Source organism: Ixodes scapularis, unplaced genomic scaffold (genome assembly GCF_016920785.2).
Source record: "Ixodes scapularis isolate PalLabHiFi unplaced genomic scaffold, ASM1692078v2 PGA_scaffold1__304_contigs__length_218370807, whole genome shotgun sequence".
Lineage (NCBI taxonomy): Eukaryota > Metazoa > Arthropoda > Arachnida > Ixodida > Ixodidae > Ixodes > Ixodes scapularis.
Genome location: NW_024609846.1, coordinates 196747225 through 196767839, shown reverse-complemented (window position 1 = coordinate 196767839; position 20615 = coordinate 196747225). Strand labels below are relative to the sequence as shown.

Here is a 20615-nt window from a genome sequence, read left to right as displayed (position 1 = left end):
AAGGTACACGAAACAGTGGAAAAGGAAATAACAGAGATGTTGCGGCTGGGAGTGATCGTGAGATCAACATCACCATTCAACGCGCCTATAGTATTAGTGAAGAAGTCGGATGGGTCCAGCAGATTCTGCATTGACTTTAGGCGGCTAAATGACGTGTTGGTAGCCGATGCCGAGCCCATTCCCAGGGTAGATGTCACGTTTGCTAAAGTGGGATGTAAACGTTTCTTCACAAAGTTAGACTTAGCCAAAGGATATTGGCAGATCCCCATGACAGAATCATCGAAGCATAAAACAGCGTTCTCAGCTTCGAGCGGTCTGTATCATTTCAGATTCATGCCGTTCGGCTTAAAGACAGCTTCCGCGACTTTCACGAAGCTGATGCGGATCCTACTAAGAGGCATACCGAATGCACAACACTATATCGATGATGTTCTGGTGGCAACGGACTCGTGAGAGGAGCACATAGATGCACTAAAGGCTATATTCGGAAGGCTGCGCGATGCGGGGATCACAGTCAAGCCAAAAAAGTGTGAAATTGGATTTCACGAAATCAGCTTTCTCGGCCACAGATTAGGATCAGGCCAAATAGCCCTAAGACAGGAGATCCTGACGAAGACCCAAGAGGCGCAAAGGCCGACAACAAAACGACAGGTCAGGTCCTTCCTGGGTTTGACTGGATTCTACAGGGAATTCATTCCTAACTACGCAGAGGTGGCGGCTCCTCTGACAGTGTTGACCGAAAAGGGAACTCGCAACGAGGTGCAGTGGGACGACGAGCGGGAAAGGGCATTCAAGCGCCTGAAGGAGGAATTGTGTAAACCTCCCATCCTCATGGCTCTCGACCTAGACAAGGAATTTGTGCTACGTACAGACGCCTCAAGCGTCAGTTTGGGAGCAGTCCTTCTACAGGAAAAAGATAGCGTACTGCACCCTGTCGCGTACGCAAGCAGACGGTTAAGCAAGGCGGAAAAGAACTATGCCACGATTGAAAGGGAATGCCTGGCACTAGTTTGGGCCGTTGAAAAGTTTGCACTATATTTATATGGCAAGCATTTCCGAGTGCAAACTGACCACCAGCCGTTGGAATTCTTAAATAAGGCTAAACACACCAACAGTCGAGTCATGCGATGGAGTATGAAGATGCAAGACTATAGTTTTCACGTCGAATACATTAAGGGGAAGGATAATGTAGGTGCAGACTACTTAAGTCGGATGTAAATAAGGAATTTAGACTTAGAATGCCCTCGTGCCTATTTTTTTCTTTTGCTCGATAGCGCATGGGGTAATACGGTGATCGAGTTACTGGTTTCGAAGTGCAAACATGGTTCCTTTTTTTGAGGGGGGAAAAAGGGACGCAATTTAATGTGAATTGAGTTTTATTTCGAAGTTCTTCACGCATGATTTTTTTTGGTACTTTGCGCGCGAGCGTGAAATGAAGGAGCTGTGTTACATCGGGGGCGGTCAAGAGTGTAGACTGGTGCTGCGCTTGCGAGTGCTACGAGAACGGATGCGGTCTTTGCCAAGGCTCGAGATCGCCCAGGCCAAGAGTAAGTGCTGCGCAAGTGCCGGCAGGAATTACCGTCAGTCCGAGACTTTAGCAATGAACTTCAAGATTGACGGTGTAGAAGAAGTTCAACGATGAACTTCTCAAAGTTGGGGGGCATTGTCACGGGTGTGGAGCTGGGAAGAAAAGAAGAAAAAGAAGAGAGGAAGAGGATCGCGAGAAACGACGGGCAGGTGCGGGAGTTCTGACCCGTCGCTTGTTGAAGCCGGCAACGCTCCGGCTACTGAAGCTTCACAGAAACCGGCCCGGCTCCGGTTCCTGAGACCCCGGCCACGCTCCGGCTTCTGAAGCCTCACCGAAACCGGCCCCGCTCCGGTTCCCGAGAACCCGGCCACGCTCCGGCTCCTGAAGTCTAACCGTAACCGGCCCCGCTCCGGTTCCTGAGAGCCCAGAAACGCTACAGTTCCTCAAGCCACGAAGAACCCGGCAACGCTTCGATTCCTGAGGCCACGACGAGCCCCGCCACGCTCCTGAAGCCCCGCCACGTCAGGCGTGAGTCGAGCTTTTGTGGGGACTTGACCACGGGGACTCCAGTCTGCTTTGAACTTTTCCTTTTCTTTCTTTATTGTTGATAACTGCCTCCTGATTTCCTTTCATTATATTATTACGTATGTACATGCCTTTGTCTCACCTGGTCTTGTCTCAATCATTTCGCGTGTCGGACCGGGCGAACGTGACAAGGGCCCCCAGGCCTCATGTCCCGCTATTGCCCGAAAGCAGTTGCTCGCACTTGCCTATCTGAGCCCTCCCGGAGTCCTAAGAGGCTCTTCGCCCCCTGGTCCACCGAGTATATCTCGATCGATGGGCGAGGAGGTTTCTCCTCGCCCGCCATGGGGCGCCTGCAGCGCCATCCAGTAGCTAGGAGAGAAAGCGGCACGTCGGGAGCCGAATTCGAGATCCCGATCGACCCCGCGGCGACACGACCGTGTGATCGTGTCTGAGGCGAGGCAGCTACATAGCCGCCTCGCGGCCCCTAAGCCAGAGTGGTTTGATGGGCGCCCTCGTGAATGCACGGTGCGCCCATACTATGCCAGTCGTGTCTATTACATCTATCCATAGATATGCTCTAAAGTTATTTTGAACGAAGCTTTAGTTTAACGCATGTATTCGTTTTAATTGCGAACCTCCCGCCTACACCAACGCTGCCTAGAACAAACAAAGCACGTGAACTTAGTATTTTGTCGTCATCAGTGACATCTAGAGCAGACACGAGTGCAGCGTGAGAGTTCAGCTGGCCTTCGTGTCCATGGTCAGTACGTTGAAGGACGGTGGGCGATGGGTTGCTGTACAGTTACTGATTTGGCGTCATCCTAGCGTGATTGATAGTGTGTGGAGGTAGAAACGACCATTCACAGGCTTTGTTTATTTTAGGTACGGTTGGGTGTTACCCTCACAGTAAAACGACCATGTTGGATATACTTGTGAGGTCAGTTGCCACTTTTACACTTGTTCTCGTCTTCTCAATAGAGTACACGAAGGTAAGAAATGCTCGGTGATAGAACGGCGACGAGCGAACTTAGTGAGAGAGGTTTGCGTGTGGCAATACTGACCACCGGTCACGTCTATTCTGTCTGCCGTGGTTGGCATGTCAATCCAACCATGGCAAGACAGGTTTTAACGTGAGATGTTCTTTGGCTATGTGTTCGGCATTTCGTGTAAGCCAGGTAAAAGCGTAGCCGCAAGGATCGACACTGATTGGTTGATGGGTGGGAGAGGAGTGAGGGGCCAGACGCTGATTTGTTCACGGGGAGGTCATGTGACCAGAGGGGTAGGCGAGGAGGAGCCCGACCACCTGTGCGCACTAAGGGAGAGGAGCTCGAGAGTAAAAAGGCTCTAGAAGATCGCCAGGTTTATCAGCCCGATTGGCGGTATTATCGCTTTATTCTAGAAACAGCTATCACGTGAACACATGGTGCGCGTTGAAATATCTGATGAAGAGCGCCGTGAACGTAGTCGTCTAGTGTCTGGACGCTCAGGGTATTGCTAAACGTTTGTTATGCTAGAACGTTGCGGGAAAACCGGGAACCAGCCGGTCCAGGTCGCTCCGCGCCCCTCCGCGTCTCTGGTGGCTTTCGCGGACACGTGTTGTCGGCGCGGTGGCGAACAGTGTAATTTCACGAAGGTCCGAAAATTTCTTAAGGTTGCCTGAGTGTTCATTAGTGTGGCGAAGCCTCGGTAGATTGTTTCCTTCCATTACGTGTTTTCAATTTCTTTGATGCGGAGGAATCGCAGAAACACGTTTTGATTTCTTGTCTGTCTCGAATCACATTCAAAGTGACGACTACTTGGTAACTGATAAGGGGTTTCTTTACGAGGACGTAGAACAGTGGACTGAGGACGACAGACGAGGCATTTCGCTGGAGGGAACACCAATGCTGCAGTCAAGTGAATGGGAAAGTTCGATAGCTGCTTTTCTTGAGTTTGGTTGTGTTCGACTAGCTTCAAGTTTGAGCCACACACGCCGGTCGGTGCGTTGGCTAGTCATCTTGGCTGCTTTTCGCCGAAAAAGCATCTGGACCACTCTAAAGGAGTTGGGCTGATTTCGCAAGTACTTGATTCAGGAAAACCTGCTCTCTGCAAATGATGAATGAGGGAAATTATCTGTTTTCCAAAGGTGGACGCCCGTCTCGCAACGTCAGAAGCTGTCACAGCATTATGATATATCGCGCCTCCAATATTCATATTATACCCCCGTCGAATTAAGCCAGCAGCAGTATACGTCTACATGGCTCAGGTTGACCGGCCAAAAAATACTAATTTTTTCCGTTCAGGACTCAAAGTCAAGTTCAGTGCAGAGGGGTTCTGCGTGAATCTCCAATGAAGACTCTCTTCAGTTTGTCCGCATTCGTCTCCGTGCTACCGGCTAGAACCATTGGGCTAGGTTTAACTTAGTATCTCTTTGTCTGTCAAATATACTTTTATTCATCAGTTCACCTAATAGCTAGTTACCTAAGCTCATATTTCAAACCGAAGAATATACTAATACCGCTTTAGTGGGACATAGTACGTGATATAACACATAACCCGCTCGTCAAAATGACTTCTCGATTGCTACTGAAACCTGAATTGAAATACAACTATCAGCTGCTTAGTGGGGCGCCAGCGGGTTAACATGCTCCTTGGCTCAAGAAGCGCTTGCTTAATTTTCGTAATTTTTCTACAGCCTGTGTTGTTGACCGAGCAGACGACTGAAGCTGTTTCTTAAACGCGGATACGCACAAAAGCTCGAGTTCGCGGACAGATAAGTCGCATGGTCGAGGCGTGCGAGTTGGCTGAAAATTACTGTTGGTGGGAGAATTCTGCAGTCATTGCCGCTTTCCTTACATGGTCAAAACTGATTAGTATATTACCGTCTCTCCAGAGCCCATAGTTTTGGCTTCGAATGAAATCTCCGAAACGAAAGTTTGACATGAAAAGAACAAAAAACACACTTGGAAAACAAAACTATGCTCTGCAAGTTTAAGTGCACCGGCTACACTTAACCGTATCAGTTAAAATACCTATAAAATTGGGCATTAAACAAAAGAAAATCTGTTAAATTGAACGCGCCGCCTACTCAGGCGGCCCGGCCGAGCCGACGCGACCTGGACTCAGCCGCCATGTTTGTTTAGTGGTGGCGCCCCCTGTAGGTCGCTGGAGTCGCGAATTGCCGAGCAATTCGCCATAATTTTTTTTTGTGATATGTCAGTATTTATTGCCCTTGTGTATCCAGCCGTCTTTCTTTTTGACGGGCGTGGTTTGGATTGGACTGAACTGAACTGGACTTGTTTCGTGAGGCCGCGGCGACGTTTGCGCCATGTGCTTTCGCTTCGTTCGTTCGTTCGCTCGTTTCGTCCCCTTCCTCTCTTACAAAGGGGGAAAAAGTCTTCTGGGGGTTGGCACGTTTCCTATGACGCGCCGCGGGTGCGGGAGAGGAGGCGATCGAGCGGCCGTGGCGATGGCACAGCGTACGCGAAAACGTAAAGCCTAGTCGCAGCGTCGACGCCGTTTGCGCGAAACCCCCAACACCCTTGAGGAAAGACTGACTCTTCGAAGATAACAGCGTAGGCGGCGATCGAGGGAATTTGTGGTGGCTGCATCCGAAACCGCCGACATCCGGGAGGACAGATCAGGTCCCCGAAGACAAGAATATGCGCACTATTGCGAGGTTGGAATTCCCATCCTTGGCTGACTCAGAACTTTCGCGCTAATTGCTGACGCATTTCGTCGAGATTCAGCGTAGCAACAACAACAATTTCGGCACCTTTTTTTTTTTTTTTTTTTTTTTTAATGCACGGCGATAACCAGCTGAGCACCTTCTCGGGAAGTTCTAGAATAATAATCTAATTCGGTACAAAGCCCCTTCATAGTTCTTTGTTACAAGAAAAGAAAATCAACACGCGCGACGGAGCACGTTCTGCGGAACCAAAATGTCCTTCTAGGTTGATCCTGCTGCTCTGCGTCGCCATTAGCTTCCTAAAAATTGCAATTGTGATAATTGCAAAGAGCACGTAGTGCGCCATATTTTATAGAAACTTTGGTACTAACTGCTGTGGTTGTTTAACGAGAACTTAAGAAATGAGATCTTCTTACTACCCTAGATTTTTACTTTCCGGTTTACAGAAGTGTATGCTTTTATTTCAGATCTACTGTTTGGCTTCATTTGCCGACGTTCCTCCTCTCGTGCTGTGCTCCTCGGATGCTCATTTCTTGGCCCCGTGGCGATCGCTTTGTGCTATTTTGCACCCAACGTGGCCTTCATCACTGGCTTCTACGGCGCTGTTAATGGTAAGTCTCAGGCATTGCGCCCATATTCGCGATGCGTAATCCGCTGCCCCTACGATTGTTACAATAAGCATAGTTGTATCTGTGTAATTGAACTTACATTGCCTGAAGATTTTACCTTGGAAACACCGACTTTAATATGAAGCGCACTGCGCTCCATGAAATTGGATTCAGCCTATTTCTTTTGGGCTCTTTTCCGTAGAGCCAACACTTCTGGGAGTATATAGATTAGACCGGGCAGCTAACAGTTGTGAGGTGTTAACAATGGACTCAGGTACTCTTGGCGAAATTTGAACTATCTATAGTTTTGTGTAAAATAAATAGCACACAAAAGATACAAGTGAAGGCCACACAAGACACTCGCGTGTAATATTCGTGTTTTCCGTATTCGTGTCTTTGGATTCTATTTATTTTCCCAAGTCAGCAAGTGGCATCTGTTCAATTAACTAGAGCTACTTAAAAATGCTAAGTTTCAGAGTAACGACAGTTCAGCCATCCTTTGCTAAAATATTACTTTTGATTATTGTTTGACTATTAATATAAAATCGCAGAAAACCCTTTTCCGTCCTCCAGAAATGTAGTCAATTGCGCCCGCTCTGAGCTGGAGAACAAAATGGCGGCGCCAACGATACAATAGGCGAATGGAGTGTGGATACTCTATTGACAAAGTTCATTTAATGGCTCTAACATGAACCGCACACACCCATACCTCGGCAAACCTCACTCATGAGGGCCCTCACTCACCCTCACTCACCCTCATCTTCAAAGGTGAGGTGAGGGTGAGTGAGTTTCTGAACCAGGAAAATTCATGAGTGTGAGGGTGAGTGAGGGCCGTGAGGGCCGTGAGGGCGGTGAGGGCCGTGAGGGCTGTGAGGGCGGTGAGGGCCGTGAGGGCGGTGAGGGCCGTGAGGGCCGTGAGGGAGGTGAGGGCCGTGAGGGCCGTGAGGGCGGTGAGGGCCGTGAGGGCCGTGAGGGCGGTGAGGGCCGTGAGGGTCGTGAGGGCCATGAGGGCCATGAGGGCGGTGAGGGCGGTAAGGGGTATGAGGGTCATAAGTGCGTGAGGGGCGTGAGGGGCGTGAGAGCGGTGAGTGGCGTGAGGGCCATGAGTGCGTGAGTGGTGTGAGGGCGGTGAGTGCGTGAGGGGTGTGAGGGCCATGAGTGCATGAGGGCAGTGAGTGGCATGAGAGGCGTGAGGGCCGTGAGGGCGGTGACATGCATGAGGTGTTGTGAGGGCCGTGAGGGCGATGAGTGCGTGAGGCCCCCTTCAGATCGAGCATCTTTCTCAGCAATTTTGGTGTTAATGGCGGGTTGTTCTTTAGCTTTCCCTAGATCGACATGAATTGCTGAGATCGGGTCCGGCTCGAAATAAGCAAGCAACTCGGAGCAATTCGAATGCGTTTGAAGCGGCTGCATCTAATCAGGGACGCAAAATTTTCACGTGATACCTCGTGCCGGTGAGGATGACACCGAAAGACTTGGATCTCGTTTGAAATCGATCGTTTTTTTTAAATAAACTGTTTCAGAAGCGTGCATTAGTATTCTTAACGATATTTAAATGCATAAAAACACGTTTATAACGCGTAATTGTGTCTAAATAGTGCAAGAAGAATAAAATTTTATGATGACGATGGCAAATTGCAGCAATTGGTTGCTGCGTGTGATCACGGGCGGCGCGTGTTGCTGGTGTTGCGACGTAAAGTTTCTGGGCGATATTGCCGCATTTGAAGCTGGCCTGAGTGGCGTGAGGGCCATGAGTGGCGTGAGGGCCATGAGTGGCGTGAGGGCGGTGAGTGGCGTGAGGGCCGTGAGGGCGGTGAGGGCCGTGAGGGCCGTGAGGGCGGTGAGTGGCGTGAGGGCTATGAGTGCGTGAGGGCCGTGAGGGCCGTGAGGGTGGTGAGGGCGGTGAGGACGGTGAGGGCTGTGAGTGCGTGACGGCCGTGAGGGCGGTGAGGGCGGTGAGTGGCGTGAGGGCCATGAGTGAGTGAGGGGCGTGAGGGCCGTGAGGGTGGTGAGGGGCATGAGGGGCGTGAGGGCCGTGAGGGGCATGAGGGCCGTGAGGGTGGTGAGTGCGTGAGGGCCGTGAGGTTCAGTGAGGGTGAGTGAAGTGCTGAAGGTGAGTGTGACTGTGAGGGTGAGGGTGAGTGAGGGGTTGAAGGTGAGTGTAGCTGTGAGGGTGAGGGTGAGTGAGGGGCTGAGGTGAGTGTGGCTGTGAGGGTGAGGGTGAGTGAGGGGCTTAGGTGAGTGTGGCTGTGAGGGTGAGGATGAGTGAGGGCGACCAAAAATGCCGACCTCTGCACACACCTAGAGGTACATGTCTCATTCTCGGATGCTACAGTGGTGTACTTGGAAGAGAAGCGCGCGCACGCTAGATGACTCAGAAATCCGGAGCTCAGCGCTCGACCTCCACAGTCCTGAACGCGCGGGTTCGTCGCCTTGGAAAGGAAACAAAAATTAAGCGCATGAATGGCACCTGCCAGAACCTTGTTATTGGAACATTCGATTCAACAGAAAAGAAATGGTTGACTTTCTTGCAAAAAAATAGGCTTCGCTTTCTTCTCCACTGTTTAATCAAAGCACGAAAAATGTACCTCCAAGGCCCGTTCACACTCTTGCGACCGACTTCGACCGAGAGAGACCAGACCGGTTTTTAAGCCTTTTGCGACTTCTTAGGACCGGATGCGATGCAGCGGAGCTGGTCCTAAGAAGTCGCAAGAGGCTTAAAAATCGCTCTGGTCTCTCTCGGTCGTACTCGGTCGCAAGAGTGTGAACGGGCCTTTATAGTAGGGGTAAAGAAGCCATGCACAACAAAACGGCTAATTGGGCCAGTTTGTTCACATTCGTTCAGATGAGAGCGCACGGCAGCGTCAGAGCGCTGAGTTCTCGTTGCAATGATTAGTATACGAAGGCAAAGCTAACCGTTTGTGTCTCGACTCACTGTACGAACGCGGACGCCGGACGCTGGCGTTTGGCATTCGCGTTCGAGCAGTCAGTAGACAGGTTGTTTCATTCTCTCAAGTCTGTCATTTGGAGCAGTTGTAAATTGTCGCACTAATAATCACGGGATTCTGAGTTTGATTCCAGTCTCGTCGCGTTTAGAGCTTTGTTCCTTCTTTTCAATTAAGAACTATTCCTCAGGAATGATCCGCTATTTTGTACAGGTTACCATCTAGGTACATTTTACGCCTTTCGTAATGGTTTCCGTGGCGTTTTCCTCGACCCCAGCCCTTGAACACATTATTTGTTGATAATTCTAGGAGTATTGTATGGGCGTTGTAGGTACGCTTGCCAACAATCTTAAGAGCTATGCAATGTAGCATGGCAGTTTGGTAGCGTCCTACCGCAGTCGACGCTAACTATGTCTAACAGCCATTTTTAATGCGAAAGCATTAACTGTCCCACGGAGCGAGCCGACGTCATCAGCTTTGAAGCAGCGTCAAACGACACCTTAAATCCTTTCTCCAAGTGAAGCCAGCCCCCAGCTATGAAACCACGCGAAAAGCCTAGACAACGGCACCTATTATCCCCGATCTCAAAGCTTCGGTCCCATTGGCTGATGCGCGTCGACGAGGCTCCCATTGGCCGCTGCGCGTCAGTTTCAACGACCGCCACCCCATGGCGCTGCTTTTCCGTGCGGCGAGCGCCCCGGTAACACGGAGCGTCCAAGGTCAGAGCGGGAAGGGAGGTGGGAGACCGCGCTATCGGCCGTCGCAAAAACGGCCGACGCGGAAGAACGACAAGCATGCTACCGTGTTCACAACTCATAAGAATTGCTTAGGTGTGCCTTCAGCCTTTTTTAAGGGCGCCAGCATCGTGAGAATGACGCCTGCGCCGGCGGGGTCTAGCGGCATAAAACTTGAAATACCGGCTGGTTGTGACAGCACAGCTGTCTGCGTAGGCAACGATGTGGGTAGGGGGAGAACTTGGCTAAGCTGGGTATGCTGGGTATGACTGGAACTTGGCCGGTAGAATCGAACTGACTAATGACAGGCCATCACCATACCTCCTGAAAAGAACGCGGACGGGGAGGGTGGATTTCAATTGAGTTTCCACAACGAAGGAATATATGAGCAGTTTGGTGTAGTATATGCAGATACGCTCTCGACATTTCATAGCTGCATCTTGAATCCTTGAGTGGTTGCACGTAAACGTAATCATACCCTTCGGATGTCATGGAGTAATTGTATTATACCTTGCAGTGATACCCTAACAGAGCACCGGCACCGGGTTGGAATCGGTCCACTTGCCTTAGACGAGTTAGTCGTGGGAAAAAACGTGACGATTTGTATGACCTCACTCACGCTCGCAATCGACTGACTTCATTAATAAAAATCCTCGGGGAACATGTGAAGCTCAATAACATTGCAGCCATACGCGCGCTGCAGCTTCTTGTGCTCATCACACACTTTCCGCCACTGCTCTTATGCGTAATAAAACAAAAAAGAGTTCACCCGACGACTATGCAGTGATAGCCACACAACCGCAGATTTTTTAAAAATTTTAACACGATAAAAATGAACACTGGGAGCAAGCTCCCCTCGACGTCCGTACCTAAGCCTTTCCGCCCATATCTTTGGCGGTTGCACACCCTGTGTCATCGGGCAATCAAAAAATGCACCGGGTCGAGGGTTCGTCACTTGCGCGCTGGTATAGCATTCTATGCGAAAGAGGTCTATATTTCAATAAAGATATGCATTACCTTTAGCACATACAAAAGAGGAGTGATTAAATCTCATTTATACAGAAAAGTGGAAAAATTATTTTATGCGCATATTTCAACAAGCCTTCAAGGGAAGCATATCTTGTTTCATTGTAACGCAAAACCAGCGATATAGCAGCTCAAGGTGCGAAATTTCGCTACGTTCATGCGAAAAATGTCGCAAACATTTATTCTATATTTTCAGGTATTGCGTTTTCCGGCCTCATGGTGGGACTGCACGTGGTCATCGCCCAGTACTTCGAGAAGCGACGTGCCACGGCGTTCAGCGTATTCTACACTGTAGCGGGACTGAACACCTTTTTTGTTCCACCAATAATTGAATATTCGCTCGCCGAATTCGGGCTTCGAGGAGCCCTGCTCCTTCTTGGTGCCATCTCCCTGAACGCCTTCCCCGCTGCGATCATTCTTCGCAGCCCTCCGTGGGCAGACCCAACGCGCCAACGTCACCGATTCACGCCAAGACCTGCAAGCAAAGAGGCCGTGCAGCATGCCGACGAAAATGTCTCTCTCACAAATGATAACAAAGCTAACAACGTTACATCTGGCGACAACGGCACGACAAAGCCCTCGAAGAAATCTCCCTCTACAGATGCTAAGACGGACAGAAGCTCATTTCACGCCGCGAAAAACTTCCTCACGCTCAGGTTCTGGGTTGACTCCACGTCCTTCGGAGTGGTTTACCTGTCGCTTGCCTTGTTCGTCATGCTCGTGGTGGACCTTGCCAAAGATCGCGGGGTTTCGACCGCAGACTCCGTCTACCTCTTTCATGCGTTCAGCGTGGGCGACGTCGTCATGCGAGCGCTCAACGGCTGGATTGTGGATGCTGGCTTGCTAAGCGTGAATAGCATAATGGGGCTCGGATTTTTTGTGCAAGGAATCGGCTTTGTGTTGATGGTTTACGGCGTCGCTTTGCCCGCGCTTGTGGTCGCTTCGTTCCTGCTGGGCGCCAGCATCGGCTTCAGAATGTCTTTGGGGACCATCGTGCTCATCTTGGACTTCGGCGTGGAGGCTCTTCCAATTATGATCGGTGGTTTGGGCGTCGTAACCGCTCTCAACAGCTGGGTGAGGGCACCGCTGGTTGGTAAGTACTTAAGTAGTCTAACAAATAATGAACGATCACGTTTCAGACAAATAGGCTGGCTATTCTCTCATTTCTTAATGCCAGTACGTTGCATCTAATCATCTTTAGACGTATTGTACCCCTAACTGCTGAACAACTGAATAAGGAAAAAAATGAAATGCCACATTCATACTACAGTGTAACCAGGTAACTGTTTGTAATCTTCCCTAACGGCAGAAGCACTACTAAAGAGTAATGCAATCTTGGAGAAAATATTGATCGACAAACTTTTGAAACCAGTAGATCGATAACCTAAGACAGTGCGGAGATGTCTTTGTTTCATATACTTTCCTCGGGTAACTGCGATCTATTTTGGTGGGTCGTATTTTGTGGGAGCCGATGAAAGCAGGGCAGTGTGTGAGCAGGTTCCTTACGGCTATCTTAAATATTAATTTATGAAGTTAGCTGTATCATGTTTTGGATGATATCAAGCGTCATAGGCTGTAATTCACAGATATGATGGCATTCATTTTAGGGAAACCATTGGAGTCTGCGATGACATTTGGCGACGGCCTCTAGGGTTTCAAATGGCGTTTTCAGAAGTTATGCATGACAACTGTAAACTTTAATAGGTGTCTGCCGCACATCGTTGCTGCCTTTATGTCCTTAATCGGTAGTTACAGCCATTATAACATTCAAGAGAGCGGCCGTCTCTTGAACTTTCGTTTGAGAGAAAAGTGGGCATCATGAAAATTTATTCATCATTATGCGCCTCGCGCAAACATGGACAGGTATGAATTCTACAAAATTATGTCTTACTGCGTTGACCATTTCCTTTCTCCGGAAGTGTCACAGCGCAAAACCAAGTAAAAGACCACTCCGTTTCATTTAAACTAAATTTCATGTAGTTATCCAGTTTGTGAATATGCAGCTCTGTGCAGAAACACGTGTCACATTGGTGCGTGCGTGGCGGAGCTGGCAACGCTCGCTGCTGCCTCACAAATGTACGGGTTTCGGATCCCACCGAAAATTTTTTTTTCCTTTACAAAAACGTGTTCATCTGGAAAGTTGGAATTTCTTCGAGGCTGTGAACTTGCGTTCCAGTACACGAGCAGCAGTACTATTGTTGGTTGCTGTGTTCCCAAAGGTTTCCTTCGGGAACACAACGCTCGCACAAGCAGCAGTAGTGCTCCGCTTCGAGTCATTCGCCCTTCCGTCGCAAAATGTACGGTGCTTCGTTTGTTTAGTTGCGGGTATTGCCTTAGTACACGTTTACTTTCAGTTTTGCTTCTTACTACCAGTTTCAATCCGTTATAACATAAAGAGTAGAGTTCAAAAGCCGCAATTTGAGTGGACTAAAATTTCAGACAAATCAAAATTGCGCTAAACGACGTGCGTTGAAAAAAAAAAGTATTATACATTGCACTAGAAACAAAAACAAATACAAAACAAACAAGCCTTGTAGTCAAGATTTCTGCGGATTATCGATAGACTGAAAGCTCTAGCGGTCTCACTGAATTCACTCCTGGTCAGTGTTAGTCGCAGATTAGACTAAAAGTGAGGTATACATGCAAGTACATGCATGGAAACCTCAAAGCTTTCTTTCCCTAAGGCCAATCATCGTTGATGTTATTCAACAAACCCACCGTGTGGTGTTGCCTTCAACAGGTTATAGCCATGAGAACGGCGGTGGGTATCATGACCCAATTGTGACAAACATTTAGTGAACAAAGTGGGCCACGGGCGCCCCATTGCAGCTAAGTCTGAATGACTATTTGGTCGTAACGCCGTTTTTTTCATGCGCAAAACTTACTAATGGAACACGGGTGACTGAGGTATCGTGTTTATTGTATATAAGTATGTATGCATGGAAAAATGTCTAGGAGCGTAGGATAGTATCAAAAAAGGTTCTACACTCTGAAAAAAAAAATGGTGTCGTTTTACACCCGCTTGTTCCATATCGTGTACCTGAAAACTTCTGTTTGACGTACAGCGCACTGACGTCGAGCAGACGGCCCCAACGTTTACAAGGGGGTTGATAACGGTGCGATATAACTTATGAAATAGCTAAAATACGTATCAAAGACAACAAAATAAAAACAAAAACACTGAAGTTTTGCAGTAAAGACAAGAAAACCTTTTTTTTGTATTGAGTAACAGATACATTAGCTATTTTAATAAGTTGTACCCCTCAGCTATCAAGCCGCTCGTGAATGTTGGTATCGTCGGTTAGACTTCAGTGCGCTGTATACGTCGAACTAAAGTTTTGGGGTGCACAATATGAGACAAAGGGTGCAAGAATATACCTTTGTTTTCTTAGAGTGTTTGTTTGAATCCAATCGGATGTGCTTTTATGTCTCTAAGTTATTCTAGAAAAACTAAAAAGACGCCTCCCATGTCTACAGTGAAACAGCAACGAATGATGCAGAATTTTTTCAGAATTTTTGCGTAGTCTTTCAGGTTAAATAGGGGCATATTAAATGTGCCTTCTGCATATCACAAGTGAGTTTGATTTGTACACTAATTATTCTGGGAGAAAATACAGCTTCGTGTATTTCCCTATAAGGGGGGCAATACTGATGTGTGTTCAACCGCGCACTTCGTAAAAAAAAAAAAAAAAAAAAAAAAAAAAAAAATCCGGCGCCGCGCCTGGTTTTGAGGACGTCCAGTGCTATCCTACGGAAGGAAGCTGAGCTGTCGTCGAGGTTATGGTATGAACGAGCGGCATATCAGCGGCTGTCTGATTTCTCTCCCTATTTTCCACTTGTACGGCAAACGATTTCCAAGTTCCCGCCGGTAGTAGCAATTCTCAGTGAAATAAAATAAATAGCTCTGCCCGGTCATTTATTTGGCAAACTTATTATCAAACGCAAAAAAAGAAAGAAAAGAAAACAAGACTGTTTACTAAATTTTTTTCTTACTGTGGTATCAGTCACGCTTGATTCTTCCTTTTGTCCCTGAACGAACACATTTGACGCTGAAATGAGTCTTAGTGACAGCTGCTCAGGTGGGTAGTGACGATAAAAATTGAACAGCCACTGGAGCCTCGATAATGTTTGAGCATTCTTAAAAGAGTTCGCGCGGCAGGCCTTCCAAGACACGAGTTCACCTGGACTATTAAGTGAAAATATTACAAATGATCCTATTCCCGTTTTTGCAGGATACTTTCGAGACAAGCATGGATCCTACGATGGGGTTATGCTCATCATGGCAATTGTATCTCTCGTCTACCTGCTCATTTGGGAGGCAAGATTTTTTATAAAGAAAATAGCGCAACGTAGAAGAAAGGTCCAAGTGCCAGTTGAATCGGGAAAAGAAGCGGTCACTACAACGACCTGATTTCAAAATAAGCATTGGTGCTATAACTTATGGTTAGTTCGGTCGTGACAATTATACAGCTCATATCATGGCGCCAGTATCTGCCTGACCTAGGTAGCATCGTCCAGCTGTGAGCATTTCTATGCATATATGTGTCAGAATCTCTGTCACTTTAGTGATCCAGTATACCAGTGCAAGTCGCGGCAGCCGCATTCATATTTCTGTAATAAACTTGTCCATTTTGACAGTTCCTCCTAGTTCCTTTTAGACCTGTTCCCATAGAAGGGCCGCAAGGAGACACGGTTGCATGTTGTGTCCCCTCAAACATTAATTCAGATTAAAAAAAAAAAATCCTCATCAAACACCGCCCCTCGCAATGTCTGTAAAATATTCCATCAACAATTTTCCAGGTGCTTAGCTAAAGAACGAGTTAGCGAGAGGTTTGTCTGTTTTTATCCAATACGCCTGCAAGATGACCGATCACCTATTTTATGAGTAGCGCAAGAAAAGAACCTTGCTAAATCTCAAACTTATTCGTTTACGTATCACTTCAGCATCACAGTATTTTTGACATAACAAAAAACTCGGAATGCCCGCCTAAATGGAGAGGCTGGAAGTATTTTTGGAGGTAAAAGAATGTACGTGTTTATAAACACGAAAAAGTATCTACAGCAATATCTGATTTGGTCAACTCTCAATGCCACAATCGGTGGTGCACTTTCCTTGGAGTATACACATTTGCGCTTCCACCACGATGGGCATTGCGCTTGTTTCCCTGTGGGTTAAAAATGTCGGCAGGAGTTCACTACAAGCCAGAAAAATCTTGAATTTCTCCAGGTGGTCACTAGTTCATTCAGATATTCAGTGCCAAACTTTTGTTTGAACGTGAATGAGGTATTCATTTTAAAAGTACAGTGTGCCCCAAAACTTTACGCCGCCACTCGAACTGGACTTTCGCTACAGTGTTGCCAGATGGTCCCACCAAAAAATTGCCAAACGGCTGGGAGGTATAGCCCACAAATAGCCAAGGCCATAAAATAAATATAGCCCAAAATAGCCAAGACTAAAAACAACGATTTTTAAGCCTTTTATTGACAATTTTTCATACGCGTAAAAAAACAACACGTTACATTCTCTTTTTCAACCCTCAGATGCGCCACTTTTTGTGTACATCAAGTCCCCTGATAAAAAAAAAAAAAAAAAGCTTTAGAAGGATAAAAATTTGTGAAACAATGATCCATCCTTTGTAGGTTTTCATAAGTAGAAAACATACATGAACAGCTGTATTGTGAGGCCCGGGAGATATGACCATACAGTAAAAGAGCAGAATGCAGAAGCAGTACAGTCAGAACTGGGAGTTTCAAACCAGTACCCCCTATCTAAGGTTCTTACCAATAACCCACCCGTCTATTTTTTCTTTGCGTAGAATATGAGCGTCCCCCGTTCCGGTTCACTCTATTTTTGATTGTGTTTCTTTCCTTAAAGTGGGCGATGCCTAAGAATTTTCACAATGAGCACCAAAGCTGCGCTTGGGGAGTTCAGTCTACGTCCGGGTAGAAGACGCGCTACCGGGCTTGTGGTAGTAGTGCAATCTGTTTGTTTGATTTCTCCCACTGCGCTGTGGGGAGACCGCTTGAACTCTGCTAGCACTGCTTCTCTGCGCATTGTGAAAACCCCGAAGTTTGTAGAAGTTTGAGACCACTCTCCTTCCTCTCTCTCCTCTCGACTAGCCAAAAGAGAAACAATTTTTTTTTCAAAACTGATTAGGATTTCGAAAATTAACTAGTCGAACCTGAGGTTCGACAAGAGTTCGCCGAACCCTTAGGAATAGCCCAAAAATAGCCACATAGCCAACCACAAAATTTTGAAGCCAACTAAAAAAAGATATAGCCCAATTTGGCTATATATAGCCCAATCTGGCAACACTGCTTTCGCGAAGCGGCGGTATCCGGGCGGAAGTCGTTTCATCTAGTCGGTCACGTGAAGCCTGAAGGCCATTCCTAATCTTCGGACCGGGGAATTCCCCTCCCCACGGTTCGGAAACTAGGAATGGCCTTCACGTAGGGCCGCCGTCAAGGGCGCCTGACTCTGCGAATCACGAACTCATATTGTCGGAATCCCGGTTTTTTGTTTTTTGTTTTGTGCGCTTTGTTTGCACGTCTAAGATTGCGTATCGTGAAGAGCGTATAAATGTAACCTATATAACTGATGCCAGAAAATATCCCAGTGCATTTATGCGTTTAGATTAGCGGAAGTAAAGCGGCGGAGAGATTACGAATGTATTCTTCACTACAGTTTATTGTTTAATTGCTTGATTTGTTTATGGTCTGTTATAAACATAGATCGCATACAGTGTCGCTATTTCAAGCGATCAATACAATCTCCCGTTGACGCAACAACTTGCCCAAGGTGATTTCTCGGATTTACAAAGGCGTAGCCTGAGTACGGGCAAAATGTTTCGTTATTAGCCAGTTTCAGTAGACCGTGTTTCCCCCTCCGCTGAGAAGAAACCGCCACTGCGCCTGCGCGCCGATGGCCTTTGCTGTAGAGTTCTGGATAGCGGAGGTTCTTAGCGGAGGGGGAAACACGGTCTACTAAAACTCGCTATTATATCGCCATTTCAGCGGTTTTCTACATACTGGTGTAGGCTCTTTTAGTGAATGTCCCGCCTTTGTTTTTGTCGAACACGAGTTTGTTCGAAAATACTTGATGACAATCTAATTAGGACCTGTGTCCGAAGATTGTGTCCCCATACGTTTGCAGGTGCGCCGGCGCACTCGTCGTTTCTATTTCTCGCGGCCAAGCATTCACGTTCGTTCAATCGTATTTGAGATGCTGATCTTTTCTGTAAAATAAAATAAACCTATCTCATTTCAGGGGGAATATTAACGTGGTTAGAAACCTCCCATCTGCCGCATTTGTAAAATTGTGGTACAGTTTTGCAAATATTTGAGGACACGCGTGTCAAAATAACTTCGTGATGACCCAATTTAGTTGAATCATGTGGAAATTTGCAATCGCGGAACCTTGTTTATTTGAACACCTCACGAACTTGTGGTCGTGTAAAATATTCAGGGAAGAACCATTTTGTCGCATAAACAAATAACTAAGCCCACGTACGGATTGTCTAACCACTTGCGACCAGCAATGAGCATGCAACTGTTTTTTTAATCAGCCTCCTTACTTGCTGAGACGCGACGACATTTTACTGCTAAATTGCTTAGTGTCGCGTGTAGGTACCATTTGTTTCAATCACAGTTTGCAGACTTCTTGGAAGTGACTCGTACAAATTGCACACGAGTGTGTTCTGGGTCTGCCGCAGCCGATCTTATTGCGTGTCTGATGGCTGACTCCAAGGTTCTCATAGAGGAGTCGGCTAGAATCCTTCGAGACAAACGCTTCTTGAGGATTTTCCAGACATTTTTGGATTATGTTCAAGCCAGCGCTTCCGGGTGGCTTTGGGAGCAAGGTGATCGCACGCTGCTCCAGGAGTCTTTTCACAGACTCAGCCTGGTGCACAGGACTACGGTCATGTTGCAGCAAAAAACAAGTCGTCTGAGTAAGGTCCGTCCAGCAGGAAAGGCAGCCACACTTGATCAATGATGTCCGTGTACTGTAGTGCGTTGAAACTGCATGCATACCAGCCTGTAGAGGGGACCCAGTCCTGCGCTTGGCACAGCACCCCACAGGCTTACGGTGCATCTACCGCTTGCCGCTGCTTGCTGCACATACTTGGCATCCTATCTGCAAATATTTATAACTATGGTCATCACACACACGAAAACGTCATAATAAAATGACTCTTTAATGAATTGAGGTAGTAAATATACGATTTTGTTTGAAATTGTTACCAGCAATAGGCCGGCCGCCAGACACGCAGCTGTTGATCCTATCGCCCTGCAAAAGCTAACGTCATCTGTGAACATCACTTGGCTCCAATCTTCATTTCCCCAGGACAAGTGAGTGTGAGCGAATGCAAAATGGGCTTGGCGGTGTCGCTCGTGTAAACGTGGCTTTTAGGCAGCGATTCTGCAGTAGAGTCCTTGCTCGTGTAGGCGCCGTTCGATGGTGGTTCTCGAAGCCCTCAAGTTCAGTGTGGTTTTGAGCTCCAGAACTGTGAGGAACGCCCCCCCCCCCCCACCGCCCTTTTCTCGCAAAATGACCTGGTATAGGTTACTGTGATGTTAGAGGTTCAGGTCAAACCGCCGAAGGAGGAATTCAGTCACACCGTGAGGTTTGATCAAGATATATATATATATATATATATATATATATATATATATATATATATATATATATATAAACGAAATTGTGCAGATGAATGAACCGTACTTAATCCAATGAATTAAAGAATCCAAGTTTTCAGGAACCCGCCGAAAGCCAAAAAACGGCTCCGCCGTTTTTTGGCTTTCGGCGGGTTTTTTTTTCAAATCCTCTCTCAAAGTGGGAATCGTGTGCAAAGTTTATCTCGTGGAGTGTACACAGATAATTGGTGTAGGAAAATTAATTATACCCTTGGTCGACAACCAACACCCAATCAATTGTCATTGCATTGCCTCTCACCTGCTTGGTCGTGCTTAGTGTATAAGCATCTGTAATAGTTTCCTCCCGTCGAGGCGATGGACACTTCGGGGATCGGAAGCTTCGGGATAGTATCGGTACCGGGGACCGAAACCGCTGAATATACTCCTCAATGTCCCGTGATCGCTCCCCGAGACGTGGTCGATGGTCCTCCGCGTCGCGAACCATTGCAGGTCCATACGTTCGTAGGTATAGGCACCTCCGGTAGACGTGGTCGGCCTCACCGCAGTGGTGGCAAAGTGGTCCTCGGTGGGCCGTTCGCTACACGCCCCTCTGACTTAGTAAACATGGTTCAGCGCGGACCTACACTTGTTCTTACTGACGTCACGAATACTACGGTGTTGGGGCGTCTCGCTGAGTTGGCGTAGGGTGCAAACGGCAGCCGGTGGCCGTCACGGTGCCCTCGCGGCGCAGGTCACCCTCTGTTCATCAGATGAAAAAAAAAAAAAAAAAAAGCCGAGCGACTGGCGGCTGCAGCTTCTTGAACTCCTGTCGGACAATGTCATTTATGACGTCACTGATGTTTGGGAGGCTGGCGTTGAGGTTGCAGCTGGACGACTGCAGTGTGGAGACGCAAGAGAGTCGTTGATAGTGACCGGCTCGGACCTGCA

General features: G+C 47.6%; 1 protein-coding gene across 2 annotated transcripts in view; it reads left to right on the top strand.

Annotated features, from left to right (window-relative positions):
- The window catches only part of LOC115314574 (monocarboxylate transporter 12), a 34865-nt gene extending 19191 nt beyond the window's left edge, over positions 1-15674 (top strand). For both annotated transcript variants that reach the window (XM_040222209.3, XM_042291025.1), the window contains 3 exons: positions 6188-6331; positions 11230-12126; positions 15266-15674. In XM_040222209.3, the coding sequence (XP_040078143.2) occupies positions 6188-6331; positions 11230-12126; positions 15266-15444 (1220 nt within the window). In that variant the 3' untranslated portion in view covers positions 15445-15674. The remainder of the gene's footprint in view (positions 1-6187; positions 6332-11229; positions 12127-15265) is intronic.
- Positions 15675-20615: the final 4941 nt, after the last annotated feature.